The sequence below is a fragment of the Rhyacophila brunnea genome, unplaced genomic scaffold (genome assembly GCF_057557595.1).
Source record: "Rhyacophila brunnea isolate RB1 unplaced genomic scaffold, BYU_Rbru_1.0 scaffold_7, whole genome shotgun sequence".
NCBI lineage: Eukaryota > Metazoa > Arthropoda > Insecta > Trichoptera > Rhyacophilidae > Rhyacophila > Rhyacophila brunnea.
In genome coordinates, this window is record NW_028233339.1 from 16350105 (window position 1) to 16371792 (window position 21688).

General features: G+C 32.9%; 1 protein-coding gene across 6 annotated transcripts in view; it reads left to right on the plus strand.

Annotated features, from left to right (window-relative positions):
• The window catches only part of LOC147064540 (phosphatase and actin regulator 2), a 588368-nt gene that overhangs the window by 271693 nt on the left and 294987 nt on the right, over positions 1-21688 (plus strand). For all 6 annotated transcript variants that reach the window (XM_085958439.1, XM_085958436.1, XM_085958433.1 and 3 more), the window contains one exon: positions 6259-6357. In XM_085958439.1, the coding sequence (XP_085814565.1) occupies positions 6259-6357 (99 nt within the window). The remainder of the gene's footprint in view (positions 1-6258; positions 6358-21688) is intronic.

Genomic DNA, 21688 nt, shown 5'->3' on the forward strand with positions numbered 1-21688 from the left:
CTCAATTAAAGTAAAAAATAACATACTGTGTTGATAATAAATACAATACACAAAAAATAAACATTCCAAAGCATGCAGTGTTAGTTTTTTAATTTTTTTTTCTGATGTTGTTACGATTGCGTAAGGCAGCAAAAAAAATGGTTATTTATTATCCGGTGATTCCCCCTGTGACCAAGTGGGTCTCAAGAATAGCATTTTCTGGTAGAAACGTGTAACTAAATGTTTCTTGATTTATTTATTCTATTTCTCAAATTCATATCACGGATGTTACCAGAATCGTACATATTATGTGGATTTTTTAATTTATGTTAAACTATTTACAATCTAAACAATTTTCATTTATGAAATTTTGTAGCATCAATAATGTGTTTAGTGTTTACATTTATTATATGAGATTGCTGTTTCTGATAGTAAAGCCTTAATTAATGGGTTAGCGAGATTAAAAATAGTAAATTAAATCATGGTTTCTGGCCCCTTCGCTTCATAAATCTAATTAGTCTAATCAAATTAGTAAAACTGTCGTAAAACGTATGAGATGATTGCGAAGCATTGTTTTCTCCAATCTCTCTCATTTTTATTAATTTATGTGAAAAAAATAAAATGAATTGGCAACACATGGGTAAATCAAACTTCATTCAAAGTCAATTTATTTCTAATGAAGTTAAATATATATTTTAATAAAAGTATGTTTTTTTGTTATATTTTCGTTTTTATTTTCCATAAAAATTGATAAAAAACAAATCACTCCCGAAAGTTTCGGGATTATGTTTACCAATCCCGGGATTATATGTATCGAAAATAGGATCCCGGGATTGGAATCCCTAGTTTTACTCGATCGTAATGAATGCTATGGTTAATAGTATTATTTCCGGGGAACTCGGACATTCTGTGATTATTTCGTATTTTACATATCTATGTCAATCATTTTGATTTAAAAAAAATCAACGCCAGAGTTTTAGCCTGACAAAGGCATCAGGGTGTAGTGACCAATCGAACATAAGCTTAAGGCCATGCATTAGTTGAGGCACGATCTAAAAAGATCGTTGCTAGGCGATGCGCGGATCGCGGGTGGCGGGTGAAAATGACGCCTGTCAAACGAAATATTATTTTTCATATAAATCCAACATACGTCCATTTTATGTTCTGTTTATTGTTCTATTAGTAACAATAATAATATATTCATTGACATGTTTTCTTTTTAAAGTAAATGGGTAACGTTTTTAGTCATCTTTACACGATTTTAGAATTAATTGACCCGTCGCCATCACGCAGCAAAGTGACTTGTTCCTTGGTCAACATTCTCTCACTGAATGGCAGCGAGTCCAAAATTTCGTCGCGCGTACAGTTGACAATTATTTGTCGTTTCACTGATGCGTCACCTTAACGTGCGAATCTCTGTTCCACGGTACGGCAGGGGAGTTTCCTATAACCTTATAGGAATCAAATTATAATTTGGAAAAAGGATTCTTTACAATGGAATAATTTCACATGAAAATTAAATAATATTATGTAGGTATATTGTCGGCCAGTCTTGTAAATCTCATAAATCTAAAACAACTCTTCTTTATGAGGCGAGGCAATAAAAATCAAATAATTTACGTTTTAAATGAATTTCCGAAATTTCAGAAATGAAAATGTAAAACAAACCCAAAGTTTGCATTGTTTCCGTTGTGTGGGCACGAATTGCGAGATTTAAAAAAAATATTCCACATGTGGGTGTAAGTATCTTATACACATACAAAGTTAGACAGGTATTGGATATTATTATGTACAATTAATATTGTAAATCGTAAAATTGGTAAGTTTTATAAGATAGGTCCACGATACTATGTCTAACTTTACTGAAATACTGGAAGTTTTAGAATAGTTTTAACCACTTTTTGAAATAGCGCGATTTTACAAAAAGTTTCAGTTTATTATTTATTAAAGGCTTCCACAATTTTATAGCAAGTTTCGTTAGAATCGCAGCAAATTGTTCAAATGAAATTTATCACCCTCGGATAAGTTTATTTACAATATTATTCTCGTTCTCCCCCGTTTTCCTCCCACAGCCGCGAGCCTTCTCATATCATCCTATGTTCAATTTTATTGGTACTTACTATTGTGACGATATAAGGGATGTTCTCACTTATTGGAGAAAATACGAGGACGGGGAAAATGTTGCATAAAAGATATTTAGCGGTAAAGTCGTTTTGTTTTGATACGTCCCAAGAGAGTGCTTTGGTGTGTATCGAGACTGCAAGGATGAAAAAAGCTTTCGTATTGTTTTGTTTTGCGTATCGTAAAAATTGGCGCCCAAATCGAACATCCGAAACGTAGAGTGATTTTCAAACGACTGAAAAGTGAGATAGAAAGCTGATGACGATGCTTTCACGCCCTTTCTTTTTAATAAGCGACTTGAATAATATCGTAAGATAAGGCTTTTTATTATTTCCTGTGCCTCCTCCGAGACGTATGAAAGCTTAATGACGGTGAAGTGAATTTAGACATACAACGGGGATACGGCCTTACGCTTTCTCCAGTGTTTTGCTTTTGTTACTTAGATATTTTATTATATATCATAACCGTATAAAAATACTCTCAAATTAGCTTTAGATTCTCACAGATAATGCAAACGTCAATAATATTCTTAAAGAAATTGCAACATTAACAATGTAAGTTTACCCATCTAGTATACATTAATAATGTCGTATTAAATTGTGTGGAATAATTAGTATTATACCCTCGTATATTGTATTTTATATTGATTAATGACGTAGTTATGTAATACATTTATAATGCGGTAGGTACTTAATGATTATCTTTTTGTCATTTTCTCAATCTTTTGTCCTTGGTCGTGTTCGTGGGATAGATGCGCCGATAGACTATTCCCAATCACGCCTTGACCACCGTGATGACTGGGTAATTGGTTTTAAACATATCAACGATGGTGCAACTGGATAAAATGAGCGGGCAGACCATCACATGCTCCGCAGTTTCCTCGGCGTCACATTCGCAGTATTAGTATTCCCACTTCATATCATTTTTACTTTTCGTTAATCCTGTATGTATCCGAAACCAATTAATTGCAATAATTAAACGTTAGTTAGTTGACTTATTCTGTTCGTATGTGGATTTAATCACTTGCCCCTGTTTGTAAAAAAAATGATTTCCAACGTTTACTGTTTATATATATTTTGTATACCTCCTCTTAAAATGCCTATCTAGTAAATGGTCCACAAAAACCTTTCAACTATTTAGTTTTCTATTAAGTATACCTAAATCAGTTGGAAGTTTAAATACACAACGTAAATCATCTGGTATTTCATTCAAAATAGTGTATTCAGAGGCATCATGCCGGAATCGATTCACGGAGTAAACTGTTAAAAGATTAGGTTATGTTAGCCACGACAAGTATGATAGATTAACTGCTACGCGTCACGCTATGCTGGCTTTTATCAACGTCATGTCCATGCTACGCTTTCTCTTAAACTCGACGATAAACTCAAATATTTATGAAACATCTTAGTTTGTAATTAATTAATCAACGCGTCATATATTTCTTGTCATACCTTATTCCTTATTACATCTTTACAAGTCGACACAATAATTTGAGGTACATGCCAGCAGTATCTTTGAACTATCCCCCTCAACAGGGATGAACTATATGAAGTAATAAAACGCTAAGAGAAGTGCCACAACATTTTTCACGACCCTAAACGTTAAAACGACGGTCCTTACGATGTCATTTGCCTTCCTAGCGTCCTTACAAAATTAAATCATCCCCTTCCCCCGGCTCGGTAAGGTTTTAACGCTTTTCCACTCACTGCCCGAGTGACTTGTCTGGCCACTTAAAAAAACGGGATTAATCAAATATACGCAGGCACTCATTATTAAGTGTGGGAAAGATACTTTTTCTTATCCCTGATTTGAAGACAATCCTGCCATTATGTAATACAGTAGAACCATGATTTACGTGCCTGGAATTCACGATTTCCCGCTTATTTATTTTAGTACATTTAATTCCCGGTTTTACGTTTTTATTTCTCGAATTTTACGCCTAAAATATTTAAAATTTAATTAAAATTACATTTTGTGATTAAGAACAATATCTATTTGAACGCAATCAATTCAATGCATGGCAGTCATTAAAATGAATTTCAGACGCATGTATGTTTCTGTTTATTATAGACATGCCTGCAGTGCCCAATACCAAAGTTACACAACACGATAGTTTGAAGACCTATATTTGAATAAATAATGATATTTCATTCGAAATTAGAAAACTAGTATGAAAAATACGTCAAAATAGTAATTTACACGTCCATTTAACTGGCAACTCTAAAAACGGATACGATAACTGATGGAAAATCCATCCTGTTTAGTCTCCGTTTCGGTTTCAGTCGGCCGCTTCAGTTTTGCGTTTACACGTCAGTTTAACCGACAGCTCGACTGAAAAGGAGACTGATTGGACAGCAAAACTGATAGTTTAAAAGCACCTTTTTAATGTAACGTAAATGTCTAGTGTGTAGTGTAACAAAAATGTAATTCTATATTATTAATAATGTAACTATTTATGTCTGTAGTTAAAAAAAAAGTGTATGTATACTGTTATAAACCATTGTAAAGCAGAATAGCCTTCCATTCAGAGAAGAGCTCAATTGCTTCCAAATAAAGAAAAAAAAACACCTTTTTGTCAGTCCCTTCAAAGACGTAAAATTGTGATTACACTCTATATTGATATTTATTTTTTGATATAAAGAAAATATTATTCTGAATTATAATTTTAAAAGTTTATTGATATTTATAGAGTCATACCATTTTCAATAAATTTGTAGAATTATAAATTATTTAACTTTTACAAAAAGTTGATTACTTCAAATTGACCAAAATATGAAGAAACTGACAACATGTCACATCGGTCATATAGTTTGATTGTAACAGCATATTCTGAAACGATCCCTAGACAATTATTTAGAGTGACGTGTTATATTTGAACAGTTGGTAACAATTATGGCGGGGAATATAAGTCTGTCCAATGTTTCCAGTGCCCGAAGGACCCGATGTCTTTAAAGTTTTGATCTGATGTTTGAGATCATGTGAACGCATATTAAACCGGGTTATTCTTCTTGAAGTAAATGAAGTAAATGTACACATTATTTACCATGTCCAATTCCGCCGATACCATTTATTTGGCGTTGGATTTCAAAATCTCATGCATTGACACAATTTGTGGCGTGAACAGAAAGATTTAATTTCTAACGACAGATCCATGTTGTCAAATTCTTCTGGCAGTGCAGGCGACTCATTTAGGTGTTGGCATCGTTACTTTCCAATGAAACTAACACCGATGCAAAGTGATTTCGTCGTGGCCGGAATGTCGGAAGAGTTCGTCCATCCTATAATAGATACTTTATTAATCATATTATTATTTTTATCTCCATTTCGGGAATCAACTTTTAAAATTACTTTATGCAAGTGCAAAAAATGTTAAAAATAATAGAAAATCAATTATTTATGTGAATTCCGCTTTGGTTTAAGTAAACAGATGTAATTTTTATATACAGAAATGCCACGTAATATGTAGTTGGTATGGTCATGAAATTTAAGCCAATTCCGATTGTCGTAGATAGGGTTTGTCCACTGACTGTCCCGGTTTTGCTGAGATCTTCCCGAAATTAAAGCTCTACAATATCCCGGAAAAATTGCCTCTCATCAGGGATGTAATCCACTAAAAAAAATATTGCCGGAAAAGCTAAAAAAGCTCTCAACCGGAATTTCGGAAAAATGTTCCGGAATCTACTGAAAAAGAAAAGTTAGCAATCCTAGTCGTAAATGTTGAGAATGTCGATATTTTTCCATAATGGACAATAATTATTAGTCATACTACGCCAATCAGTGAAATTGGCATAGCTACTAAAAATGCTCTGAGCTTTTATGTAAAGTAAAATAAAATAGACAGCAGTTACGGATTAAAAGGTGAGTTACAAGTAAGATAAACTTTCTCTCCAAAACCAAACTCTCTGAAAGCTTTTAAATTTTTCGGCGACACCTGTATACACAAATTTATCCTTCTTTATATTTTATTCCAGTAACCCCTATATCCGTTGTAGGTATGTATTATATTTTCTACGCTTTTTAATTTATAACCGGAATGTGAACGTTAGGTCGCCAGCCATTGTTTCACATTAATATGATTGTATTCTAACTACGTACCTTCATATAATCCATTTCAATTGATGTCATATTAATATAATATTTTTTCCTTTTTTTTTCTAGCATTGGAGCGGAAGATTTCCGTCCGGGCGAACAGGGACGAGCTGGTGCAGAAAGGGATCTTGCACCCCGAGAGCCCGATCTCGCCTATACCTGAACCAGGTGAGTTAATATATTTTATATCAACCGGAAATGTTTCTTCCAAATGGATTGGATACCTGATTAATTTATTGGTCGTACGTCAGTCTGAATGTCGATAATCTAAACATGCATTCCTTTATGTTTATAGACCACCGTTATGTTTATAGGATGTTTAGTATTTTTAGATAAGTTTAGCACTGAATGTTCTGTTGTATCTGTAGTAGCTGAGACAGTATTTTTGTCACTGCATACATAATATAATAAATATTTACGTTTCGCCAATCATAATGATTTTGAATGATTGCACCTGCATCATCATTGCGGTAGAAAAATAAACATTATACACTTCCTATATGAAGAAAGGAGAAACCTGGGCGGCTGAAACGATTCAAATGTACATAGTATGACTTAAATCAATTATAATTCAAATTCTATCAAATACCTACCCTCAGTCGATAGTTTTTTTTTTTTAAATAAACAATATACCTATATAATATTTATACTTGATGGAATTTGAATTAAAATTCTAATGTATTTAAGTTTTGTACTTAAATGGAATAGTACAAAACTTAAATTCGTTAGAATACCTATCTTAAGTTTATAAGTGAATAAAATAAATCATTATATTATTATCAACTGAGACCAAAAAATAAAATTACATATTGAATGCAAATATTAACTGGTGTGTTTTAACATTTTTGAGCTTTTTCTGGGAGGTATCGATAATAATGAAGTTTCTACAAATTAAACAATAATGACGTAAGTACTTTTTTATTTACTAATAAAAAAACCTTACTACGCTACTGCTATGTACATGAGAAGTAAAAATAATATATTTAACTTAAGTTATCTTTGGATTATTATGAGGATAAATTTATAGCCAGAAAACAATTATTGTCAGCATGAAGTAACACAAAACATGTTGAATTAACAAAAAATCAAAACCGTTATCACGTAAACCACTGTTCAATTAATAAAACATAATGTCATAGCCATAGGAATCAAGACTAATGGCAACGTAGGTTTAAATGTTTGTGCCAAACATCAAATATCCAGGTTTATGGTTCGAAAATATAAAGCACATACGTTTTACACGTTGTTGTCCCGCCCCCGAAACCATTCGTAATATGTCGTCCGTGAAACAGTAACCCGATTATGTGACATCATTGCCAATGTGAACATGATTTGTGACAATTAACTACTCTGTTGTCTTCTCGTGTCACATAAATAATCGCGAATAGCATTCTACCCACGTCGAGGCTGATTTTAACAACCGAGTAGGTTAGTTACCTGCCTACCTTGTGTGCCTGGAGTTATTCAGGTGATTTATTATCATGTTCAATGGTCTTTTCTCTGCTGGATACCGAGCCAGTAAGCTAGGTTTATCATCATTTTCATATATGTGATTGTATATGTTCCGGGGTAGCCTTAACTTGCTGAATTAACGCATCCATTTGTATACTCTATAGCAGTGGTTCCCAAAGTTGACTGGGCTCCGACCCATCTAACAAAAAATTCCAATCTTGGGACCCACCTCTTAGCTGTCTTAGAGAAAAGAGGGCATAAATATTGGTAATGCTCAGATTCCCTAGTGGCGAGTCGTGGAACTACTAAATGCTGTCTTATTTGTTCTAATTGAAATTAAAAAAAAAAATTATAAGCGTTACCAATATGAATGAAAGACTGTTGAAATAAGAAACACAACTTAAATTAAAAAAAAATTACTTTAATACCTACACCTGCAAGAAAGTTATTTCAATGGGAAGGATGTATTTGTTTCTTATTTTTCTTCATTACAGTTTTAGCATCAACTTCAACTTTAGTTACTTTTAATCGCAGTGAGTTTGATATATCCAATTTATTTCGGTATTTAGTTTTAATGTTAACCATAGCCGAAAATCCGCCCTCACATAGATATGAGGTAGTAAAGAGGAGGATGACTTTCATAGCTTCATCGAACAGGCAAGGATAATTATCAGCAACTGAGAGCCAGAATTTCGTTAACTGTTTACGATTGAAACTATTTTTCAGTGACGTATCTTCTGATAAATCAATGAGTTCTTTACTTGCTTTTGTTGACATACTAGTTGGTTTAGTTTATTTAAATTTTTAGGAATTATAAATAACTAAATGAAATATCAAATTTATCACTTCCTATTTTTTTTTCATGTATACGGTGGCGAGGGCCCACTCAATATTCGCTCACGACCCACTGGTGGGTCGCGACCCATAGTTTGGGAAACCATACTCTATAGTCTATGCTGTTTTGTGCGTACTTTGCGATATTAAAAAAAAAATACAAAATAGTCACACTTTTTACAAAACATTAATTACGTATTGACCACTCTGTTTTACGACATTAAATTGTACGACAATCCGTTTTTTCTTATTAATTTTGAATCTTTCTAGTCTTCTCTCGATCGTTGGTAACCAAATTGCAGTACATTTCTCTATACTGGGCCATTCTTACCAACTTATCAATCCTTGGACATTGAGGCAATTACAGAGGTTACCTAGCTAAAAGAACCTACTTCTGCACGCGTCTTTGCTGTCCTTTATCCCCATGAATTATTTATGAACTCGGATAAATCATTCTTATTTTGAAGATAATGTGTCCGAAGTATACGGTCTTTAATCAATGAGTTGCACAATTAAATTATTATATTTATCCAATCTATAAAAAAACAACTTTACTGTAAAGATAACGAAGACATGGAAAAATTCTCGGATCTCCTGTCCTTAGTGCTTAATTTTTTTCGAGAGGCCTTATTGTGTAAATTATTGACACTGAGAGATCGATCTTCTCCTACGTCGTTGAGTATATTAGCATTTCAGTGCAATTGTATGATCTCATTCCCGTATGCTGAAAAAAACTCTTCAGACGTATGTAGAGATGCCATCCAAATATTAGCATCACGTCGCAATTGAAATTGGGCAAGTCATGTTTGTATAATTTAACATTTTTATTTTGATGTGAGTTGTAACAAAGCCTGATGTTGATCTTGCAAACATATATTTAACCATATTTGCGAAATACTATAAAACTTTGGTTATACGTCGTCATTATCACAAAACGAATTATCTGTGTTCTACAATTACAATATCTTATATATTACATTAAAAGGTGGCAGGCAATTCCTTGTATTTATGACCGAAAAATACAAGATTTTTGTTTAAAATTTAAATATCCTTATCAATAAAAGTGATATCAGCCACAAACTGACCTAAAAACTGACTGTGAGTGAGTGAGTGTCGAAAACGCAGTATAGTAGAAATCAAATTTTGATTTATTCGGCGATGTCTGGGTCATCATTAGGGTTGCTAACTTTCTTTTTTAGAAAATTACGGAACATTTTTCCGAAACAAAATTATTAATAAGTAATATGTTCCTTACCTATGTGATTCCGTATTATTTTAGAGTGGGCATCGGTCATAATTAAAGCTTGTGATTGCTACACTTATTCATTTTTAGAGATTCGAGAATTATTCATGAATTCAAAATTGGTTTATTGATCTCTCGAGTTATTTCTTTTCATTTATGATTTCTTGAGAATTCTCCAAATTTCGGAAAATTAGTCGCATTTTCTAAAATTCCGGGATATTGTGCGTCCCTTAATTACGGGACGATCCCGGATGCCACCGAGACAGTAACCCTAACTGTCATACAGATTATAGAGTTTTTGGTTGCTATGTCACCGCCAAATTAGTGTTTCAAGTCCAGTGCTGTTGACTTTTGACTTTTCTATTCCGTATACCGGTCATATTAAAATATAACGGATAAGGTTTTACTGAAAGATAGCTAGATTTTAAGTACTTGTGGAGTCCATAATGTGAAACTTTGCTGATAGTATTCGCTTTTTGATCTTATATGTACTTAATCTATAAGGTTTAGTAAAAAGCATAGCACACCTTGTGATAGGATTCGTTAAATTAAATAATGTTTTGCTAATTGGACTAGCTAGATAAATGTATATTGCAACGTAAATTGTGGTCGGAAGTTTACTGTGGAAAAGTTTTATGTTCTCATAAATGATGTGATGTATGCCCACGATGTCCGAGCGGCTTAAGCGTCGGCTTATAATATCGTGGATCTCAGGTTCGAATTCTGGGTCTGTCAAATACACATATTATTGTTTTTCAATTTGTGTTAGGACCTAATAGGTTGAGAAAGTGGCTAACATCCATTTCTCGTAAAAAAATAAATAATATAACTCACTATTGTTTCTCTCAGGATCGAACATAAGTATAAGTAAGTAAATTATGTGAATATTTTGCACAATTTTATTTGCAAAATATATAACTTATATGTGCAATATGTATGTATACCCAAATTTTATATTTTCTACGTGTTTTTCCAAGTTCTGTTTGTCCCAGGTGTTTTAAGAAAATTTTTCTTATGTAATATCAATGACGGCGGCGTGCCCGGTTTTAGGATCTTTGTTGTTGTTGTTTTTGTCTGAAAGTTTTGTTACTGATTCCGAAAGTACTCTCTTACATTTTAACAACAGTTTTCCAATAATTAAATGAGAATTGACTTTACGATAGAAAGATAGGTTCACATTTTGATTTAGGTTGCGCTAGTTACCTTAACTATATAATTAACTTTTAGTTGAATTTGAACAATTAGAATTTAAATTCAAATTCAATCAAATATGTACCTTTGGTCGATACTATTAATTGTTTACATTAACGTTTATTTTTTTGGTGATATGACGTTTCACAGATGTTACTCTAGTTTCGAAATTGCTCAGTTAATAAGGCGTAGATGAATATTTGTAATTTTACTTTACAATGAGTTTCTTCCTTTTACCTTTATATCTGTGGATCCACATGGCGCTGTGTGATATTATTTTATATATTACAATCTTGTATATAAGAAGAAATAATTTGTATTTCTTTTTCAGAATAAGCAACTCTATTAAATTGTGTAAATTTTTGATTTATTTACGCATACAACCCATGTAATAATTTTAAGCTTGAATCATATTTAAATAAAAGGAATTTTCCGGACGTGCCAGAAAACATGTTTTTCTTGTCAACTAGCGCCACAGTTCTATCGGAGCTTTCGGTAACTTTAGCGAGCTTTCACACCCTTGTGAAAATAAAGTTTTCTTCCCAGCTTTAATTTTGTCCTTTAGCCTGTGCGTAGATGGCAGTAGACGTAAAATACTGTTCAGATTGAATTTTTAAAAATAAATATTTAGCTTTTATATACTACCTAACTAAATTCTATTTATTAGCTGTATTCCACTTATTGTAATAAACAAAAATTATTTTTATTACGGCTCATTCTATTGACATTTTTTTTTGTTTTTCTAATATTTTAGATTATCAATTAAAATTATCCCGTACTTAACGTAAAATGATATCGTTCGAATTGTGTAGTATTTTAATATAATTGATTTTCTATGTATTTTAAGTTTTTAAAATTTTAACATTTCGATTTTCTCTACCTCGATCTGACATTCAATATTTTCGATAGGGGGAATTAAAATATTAAAAAATCAGATAATCAAATTAATTAAAAACAAAAAATGGTAGTTACTTTAAAATAAAGAAATTTATTTTTGCTTTTAAGCTTATTTTTGATTTTATTTAATTACGTTTAATAGTGTTTGTATAACATTCTAACTACCCCGTGTCAAAAATATTGAATTTCTGATACGAGGTGTCAATGTTAGAATATCGATTTTCTGAATGAATTATAACTAGTGTTCTTGGTCTGCTCTGTGTGTGTAAGGTACAATTTATGCGGGTAAATTTAGAAATAGAACTTGATTTTGTGTTTATAAAAAATACGTATCTATGAACTTAGCTTTTGTTCCTGTACCAAGTTAAGCTTTTCTACTATAAAATTTAGTTGTAATTAGGACCGAGGTAAATTATTAATAAGCGATTTTAGCTTTTTGCGTAGGCTGAAAGTTTAACGGGGTCTTACATTTATAATTACAGCCTGTATAATTTGGCCTGCAACAGGTGTCGCCAAATTCCGGTCGCTGTAACAATAAATTATGATTAAAATTATAAATCGAACATTTTCTTAGTATCGATTGTTTCTGTACGATATAAATGTAGGTATTAAAATAAAATGCCGCCTATTCGACGCTTGCATTGTGACGGTGCTGATTTACGGTTGCGAATCGTGGCTCCTTACGAATCCTTAAAGCAACCGTATACTGAGCTTCGAGAACAGACGTTTGCGACACCTACAGGAGAAGAAGAGGACGAAGCGATAGGGATTCTTGCAAAGGCATCCTGTGGCGTCCATATGTTCCAGCAAAGGGGCGGGCATATATACCTAACTAAATAATAACAGAACCATTCGTATAACGTAGGTAGCTACTTTTTATCCCGAGGATTGGTTGTGATATTTATTGGCCATTGCGTCTTGGACGGTACTCATGAAAAATAAGATATTTTTTTGATTATTTCATAGTCATTTTTATTTATTTTTTCGTGATTAAATGGAGTTGGCTATAGCTGAGCCAACGCCACACATAAATCATTTATAATATATTTGCATTGCATATAAAATAAAAATAAATAAATAATTATATAAATCGATACCACAGTTCAATAGGAGAACAACTTAAAATTTAAAGGTTTTGAGTTAAGAATGCCATTCGATGTAGAATAATCTTCTCTTTATAATTCAACAAAAAAAAATTATCAAAAATTTCTTTAATGTGTCATAAAATCGAATAACCCTTTCCGAGATTAATCAGTAATTCCGTTATATAACCAAATTTATTGGTTAATTCTTTATTAAAATGTACAATTTCATTGTGCATTGATGAATTCCACTAAATTAAATATAAAAAAACATACACTTTCATCGAAATCAAGGCTTTAAAATTAAAATGAGAATTACTGCAAAAAATTAAAACGCCATTATCTTGGAACAAGGTTTTATGAGTTGTTCGCCTATTGAAATCGAAATATAAACGTGTAATATTTTAACGTGTGTAAAATTTAAACAAAACTATGTAATAGTTATTATCCTGTATTGTTGATTAAACACAATAATGCTATATAAAAAAACGTTATGAGAATATATGAGAAATTCGTAAAATTTCTTTGATTTTTTAACTTTCTAACCGATTATAAAACATACACGTTAACTAGTTTACAGTTAAACATACTAAGTTGATCCTATTTCATTGTGACAATATTTTTTCAAAAACTTTACTCACTAATAGTTTCCATAATTCTTTAGGTAATACTGGTGTTAGTAGTAATCTGTTGAAAAATAGTATAACTTTATTGAAAATCTGAGATCGAACACTGTTCGAATCTATATTGCACGAGTCCATTTTTAAATCAATTAGGCGACATGGGATTACGTGCGTCGCGGGTTGAAGATGTCTGGCTATCACCCTAATTAGGACTACGAAAAAGTCCCGGTGGTCCACTAAAGCACTTTCCCCGCAAATTGTTACAGAGTAAGCCTCCGCTAATTTTGTTAGCCACGAACAAAAACTTGACATCTGCCCACCTAAACCATACTATGGACTAGATTTTTTTAGATTTCCTTAGTTATAAATAATTCTATTACTTAATAGTTAGTATATTTTTCCAATCATCATATTATGTAGACATATAAAAATAATTACAAGATAACAATAACTTTTTATATACAACGTTTTTAAATTGTCTGTTGAATTATTATGCTCAATATGCTCAAACTTGTACTTGATATGAAAGTAAATAAAAAACAAACAGTCAAACAAATATAGAATACTGAAATGTCATTTTGATTTTCATAGTAACGCACGTATATATTAATAATTTAGTTGCTAGTATCACCCCCTTAGCAACCATTAATAGTCTTATACTTTTTACGGATTTTCTGAAATAACTTTCCACACAAAACAGAATTAACGGTCAATCTGCTTAAAGATAGCTAAAATTATTAAAAGAATGCATTGGCATCGTGTTCTGATATAGTCTAAAAGTTTCAAATGTCTAGCTAGTCGGGAAGTTAGTTAAAAATCGATCGAAGATTTGTACCCGACAAACAACCACCGGACAAATAAGAATACGACCTAAGAGAAACGTTGTAAAATAAACATAAAAATCTACTATCAAATTGTGTTATTATATATCGGAATTGCAATTATTCATTTTTGATTGTTATACTGACAGAACGCCATTCACTGTTATTGCCAGCTAGCTTTTTCTAGGTTGTAGTAAATCTATTGGTATAATTATGTACAGTGTACTTGCAATTTTTTACATTTCTGTATATTTACACGTATGGTATGAACAGTTTATTAAGAAACGGCATATACTCAAACACGCCTTCCAAACCAAATCTGCCCCGCACCATACTCGGTCTTAGTCGAGTCGTTATCACGAGACACTACGTTTGATGTGAAGCATCTGTACAGTTGTTTACGCCTGGTATTGTCCCAGGAGCAGTTACTCGAGACTGAGGTCGCCACGTTCTCAAGTGATCATTGACTGAGTTTACTGATTTTAATCTAATGCAAAGTGCCGGAATTATTCCGTATATCCATGTATTATAAATGTTGCTTTTCAATATAATTAAGTTCGAAGAACGAAATATTCATTATTTTATTCGAATGAAGTCCAACGACATCTACACCAGTTGACATTATTAGTGTACGTCTGTCTGTACAAGGGGTTTCTTTATTCATTCGAAGCATTCGCAAATATCTTTGGATTTCGTTCTGCTTGTGTAGGTACTTACTTTAAAATTAACCAGACGTGGAACGTAAAGATATTGCTCGCGCACACCTGATCCCAGTCGTACCGCGGGGTGAATAGAGCGTCCATGTTTTTTTAATCAAATTATTATTATAAATTATGAAAAACATCATTTCTATTATTAAACCGCCTGATTTGGAAATATACATCGTTATTCATGTTGCTATATTCGATACAATATTTACCTTATCTTATCACTAATACCTAGTTAGAATTTTATTTTACAGGCTCCATAACACATTAAATTACCGAACCGTTGATGGAATTGAGTTACATAGTGGGCTTTTATTTACAAAATTATTTTTGTTAATATTTTCCAATATTGATGTTTGCTTTGATATACATAGAAATGATTTAATGTTATACACAATTTTTTTTAAATAGTTTTTTTTTTTTTAAATAAATATAAAAAAAGATTTGAACTATGAATTAGTCAAACATTTTTTCTATAGATTTGAGAAAACTGAACAAACTAAAATTTAATAATAAACATGACCACAAATTAATATGTAGGTAATAATTAGATGGGATGGGATCCTTCAACGAATTCACATTTTATAAAGTTTTTTTTAACCATCTTGGTTTATCTCTGACTTAAAAAAAATCGGTGTGTGTACTTATTTATGTACGCGCGTTAGAAGTTATACTTCTTTGGCGTAACAAAAAAAAAAAAACTTGTGATAACCTAGATTCTTCGACTAGCTCTTAATTACCTTGTTAAATTACACACTCAAGAAAAAGGGCCGTTTATTGGAGCGCCGTTAGTTTATTTCTATACACTTTAACTTATATTACTAAATTATATAATTATTTCTCGTTGTTTTTATTTTGAAAGAAGCAACTGTCACTTGTTCACGTTCAATCGTTTGTTTACGTAAGGAATTGCAAATGACCGACAATAATAAATTCGCTGCGTAGGCTAACGGAACAATTCTACTATCAAACTTGCGTTTGTATACAACTGACTGATTCGCAGCCAACTTCATACTGTCGCTCACTTTCGTAACGGTGTGCGCGCGCAGCTCTCAATTTCACTCTCTACCAAATGCCCCAAAAGAAGTATAACTTCAAAAACATTTATTAGTTCGAACACTAAATTTTTAAATGTAAATTGCAAACTATATATTTTTCCGCCAGGTGCCTCTGGTAGGTAAATTATTCACCTTAACAAAAAAAATAGTAACACTTGGCCGCCGCATGGTGGTTAAGTACTCGTGTGAGAATATTAGGTACGTGCGCTGTGTTCAACGTCTGGCGTCGCGACGCCTCGGAATTCCCGCGTCCATATTATTATTGAATCCGCTTTTCGACACATTTAATGTTGACTGACAAGATGTGTGGTTAGGGGTGTGAAGACTCACCGGAGACCAGAGCATACACATCGATCCGATGAAAACTATCTTATATATACCGAAGATTATCAGTGGATAAAAAATAAGTTTTTTCTCAAATACGTACATAGTTTGATATATACATCGTTAAATAGCTTTAAAGTATGTTTATTAACTGGGAAACTATTACACTGAAGCCAATACTTATTTATTCTCTGTTTATATATTTTAAACAATCATTTAAATACAACACTCGACATTTTATTTAGATTATGTGCGATAATATTGTATCACTCAGTTCATACATATTACACAGACAACCGTCGCGTAAACTGTAAGGAAAAGTTTGAAAACTCTTGATGTTTGACGGCTGTCTTGATACTTATTTAATTTAAAATGACTGACAGACACGTTTGTGTCAAAATTTAACAAATAATGATGTCTCTTCGGTAGTAGGTACCTGCTTAGTAGTATTTGATTGTTATTTATATGTTTTGGTCAGACTTTGCTTGGTCTTTTTGTATTATAACAATTGATTTTGGCGATGTTAGGATCATCGAATTGGTAACTATAGGAAATATAGTCTTTGCTTTGGCAGAATTGGTATTCTGCAATCTAAATGTAAATAATGAATTATATATTGAACTATCTTCAATATACGGAAGGTCGTATTTTACAATCATCTAGGATTCAAAAAGTTCCACTTTTGAGATATTGTTACAAAAAGATTTCGAAAGTTATCAAACTTTTGGGTGTTAAAAATAATAATGGAGCTTCCTTCTAGTGTTCATAGTTCGATGCCACTGTTGAAATTAAAACACCGATCAAACATTGAAAGAAAGCTACCATGAATTCATGGATAGGCATATACTTAAATTTATTTACTTTAACAGCACATTGTCACATCGTCCTTGCATTTTTCTATAAATAATTTTAATGTCAAAGCACGAAACGTAATTAATCGAGTGAAGCTGAGCCGATAGATGTTTCATATTTACTGCACGCAATAATATCTTATACCTCGCGGCACACAGATTGGGAAGCACTGAAGACCTAAAAAGGATATAATGAGACATTGTATCCATGTGGTAGTTAGGCGGCAAAATGATGAAATGTACAAACAACGAAAATCCGCGAAAAATCACTTGTGCTTTTTCACATGTCGATATATTTAGGCTCATTCATAAAGCCAGGCTTTCTTCAGCATCCTTGGTATTGGTTGTTTTTAGTTGAATTGTAAATAATTTAAGTGAACTGTTTATGTATTTATGCCGATGTTGTCGAAGGTCGTGTCGCGGGGGAGTATGCGACTTTTTGTTGAGCGACTGATCGACACGCAGCCGTGAATAAAACATCGAGCCAACTGTAAATTTCGCTTGTTTGACTTTCACGCTTTATTTGGCCAACGACTTCGATATGTCTGGCATTTTATGAAAGTTTATGTTACCGTAATGCCAACGCTGTGATCTCAAGTACCTCTCGCGATTCTGAACAAGCGCATATTTATTAGAAAATATGGATTAAATAAAAACAGATTTAACGGCTATGACCAATGTGTTTCATGCACTCGTTGTATTAAATAATAGCATGCCGTAAATTTTGTATATACACTATAACATGATATTGGAATAACTTTGTATCTATATTTATAATGTACATTACAAATACATTGTTGACTTAGGATGACGCCTAAGGTGTTTAAATTATTATATCCGATAATTACTAACGTGTGTATCGCCTAATAAATGTAGTTAGCAAGTACTTATAAAATTCCGTCTACGTCTACACTCAGTATTGACATATTTTGAATCTAAATTCCGGGCACCCGGCGACCGGGGGGCCCGGCCCTATGTTAGAACTTGCGAGTGCCAGCTGCCCGGTCAACATGACGTCATATGACATCATTGTGACGTACTACCGGAGTGATAATAGCATTCGAGAAAATAACGCTACTCAGACAGCGGCGCTATTCATTGTCACCATACACATATAGGTGTTTCGTCGTATTAATATCTACGGTGAGCACTGTGCGCTGGGCGGCATGCCTCGAGCGTGTATTGGCTGACGTCACAATTACGTCATGTCGTCTGGTGCCACACGAGTCGATAGTAAGGAAATCGCGGTGCAGATGAGGGAATCGTAGATATCTGCAGGGAGAGACATGCAATGCAGAAAATTATATTTGGAGATTAACTATAATAAGAAGAATAACGGTCACGTGACATTTAACAATACAAAAACTGCGTTTGATCGGACATGTATATAATATAATGCTGGAAATGTTATTTATTAGCAAGACAAATTAAAAATTACAAAATATATGTGTAAAGCAGTAGGCACCTACCGAAACAATTAAGTGGGTTGGAACGTCGCCTCTTATTATTTTTAGTCTCAAAGGCCATAGCGTATTACCGCAAGTAAAAAAATGTTCAAAACTATTGAACATGTTAATAAACACACATTTCACAATACATAGTATAGCGATAAATCATACTAGGTTGTATGTAAGTAACGTTATCGTGAAATTTTAAAATTATTTGGTAGAAACAGAATGAACGGTGCCGTAGCCATAATATTATATAAAAAATGTGTTTTTGTTCTGAAGTACTCGTTTTTAAGAAAACCTTGTTTCTAGTAAGTAACGTTTGAAAACGTCGGAAAACTTAGTTTGGTGTCATAATGAAAACATGTTTCTAATAAATTCATATAGATTTGCAGAGTTTCCGCTAGCTACGTCGCAATATCGACGTGATATAGTGATAGTTGGTCGTGCTACGCGTTATTACGTGGGTACTGTCGCAGTTTTTGTATTGATATTCATACTGCGTCGTCCGCGACCGATTTCCGCGGATTTTCTTCGGACGCGCTCGTATGCACTACGGCAGCGCTGTTTGCATTTTCATCACGCTTCGAATAACTGAGCGGACTGCAGATGGCGCTCGCCGCTTATTATTTGTATAATATATATGTACCCGAATTAGCTTACTCCGGACAACGAGATTAGTCAAATACGCGTTTGTATAACACTGTAACGTGTGATTAGACAGTAACGAGTTTGGTGCAATGTATTGAAATATACCTACTGTCCCACAGTAACATCGCAATGAATTTAAACTAAAATTTCTTTTCCTTCCATTTAATTTATTACGTATCCGGAAATTTCTATGTATTCCGTTGGCTGTATCATAGTTCACCGTGAGCTTTTGTATCAAAAGTAGATAGTCGTATAGCATTGAAATCAAATTCATGTCTTAAAAATACGTAATAAAAACCAGCGGAATACAAGGGAAAGACAGAATAAAATAGATAGGTGACTAATTAAATTAAAAATACAATATTTATATACCTGAATGATTCAAAAGAGGGTTAGCATGTGGGTATCTGATAATATTGACTGCGTTATTATCAGATATTTGATACCAATCAATATCAAATTAACCTTATTAAATCTAATAATATTGGAACATTATTTGTGTTTGCTCTGCTCTACGAATACCGCTCAATTTCTTGATTTCAATGCTATACGGCCATCTTTTCCGTTACGACAGCTAACGATGAACTGTGAAATGTACGTACAATTTACGTGTAACCGTAATATTCAGGATATTGGGAACCTTTTGGCATTAAATATAGTTATCGATATTGGGTCGAAACAGCTGCTAACATCGTAAACGTTTTGGCTCCCTGTGTGACGGATAGACGCAACTACAAATCGTAAGAAATCTCAGGTTTGATATTCAATGCTAGGACGATTTTGACATGTGGTGATAATTTCGCACATCGTCGATCCACTGGTGGAATGATGCACGATGGCATGAGGGATATAGTCGACCACACGTTGCGTCGTCATCACCTGATTTCCTAGTTTAAAAATCTTCCTGCATAGAATATCAATCCTGCGGTTTCTTGCGTTGTATGATTGCGTCTAGTCTTCCAAATATGCGGGGAGCCTAATGTGTAAATCAGCCTTAACTATTGGTAGGCGAGGATACTCACAGATGCTTACAAGTCACACTGTACGTAAGTACTTAAAAGTTACTAGTAGTATTTTATATTTGGTTTTTAAATTTAGGACAATTTATTGGACTCAGAGAGAGTTGTACATTTTCTTTATTCTGTACTTCATGTGGATGTAGGCACATTACAAGTTGAACTATTTTTCTGGATTTTATATATATGTTTTGTTTACTATTGTCCAAAAATGATAGCACGTTTCATGGAAACCCTTTTTTAAAACGCCACAGGGGAAGGTATTATTATTCTTATCATGCGTTGTATAAAAAAATGTCCGTCCCTTTTACTGTCATTTTCCCAAACCCTTTTAACTTTTCATAGCTACTTACTCATAATGACCACAGGATTATTTCAACTCTAAAAACTACTTTTAGCATTTACTATTGAATAGGAAACAGTTTTCAATTCGCTCTCAATGTTTATTATTCATATAATTTTGGATCATTCGGAAGCAAATTCGGATCACCCACCCTATATCCCACCTTAGCAATAGTTATTTTTAAAGTCATAATGTTAAATTTACTTTTATTTAATTAACCAAATAAGCGTCTCGTATAATTAATACGCCTTATCAACTCTACTTTATATATTGAGAGGTTATTTTTATCTCACGATTATTCAAGCCTACTAAACCTAAACAAAATCTAAACCAACACACTGATGACGTTATGCACAAAACTAAAAAATGTATGGGTTAACCAGGCGATTATAGACGAGCTTATTGCATACCAGAAAAATAAACTTATGAAGGTTTAGTGTGTATATAATATCTGTTAACTATTTTATTTGATCTGCAATGAGCACTGTCTTTAGCAAAGATGATAAAGAAACCTTTCTTCTGCCGGATGGAGCTTTCCGTAGTTTCCTTATCATATTATCAAAGTTTGACGTACTTTGAACATGAATTAACTGCATCTATATAATATTGTCTTCTAAGTTTGTATGAAAATAAAATTAGTAGATATGGGGTGCTTTTTTGCTTTAATTTCATATGTTTATAATACATTTATTGTTTCTTTTAGGCATGCATCTATATTGTACATATCCTAAAAACTCTCTATTTTTCAATCGTGATCGCGTTCCAATCCGTTTGGAGTCAGTGGATTGAGAAAATTGCTTATACGCCTTTTAAGATACCTGAACACTTATCTTTTGAATGCACATATTATGTTCTGTCTTGGAGGGGTAGTGGTGATTTATCTTTACCTATATTTATTTATGCTGTAACGTTGAAAATGAATGTTAATACATGCGTATCCCGAATTATAATGTTATAG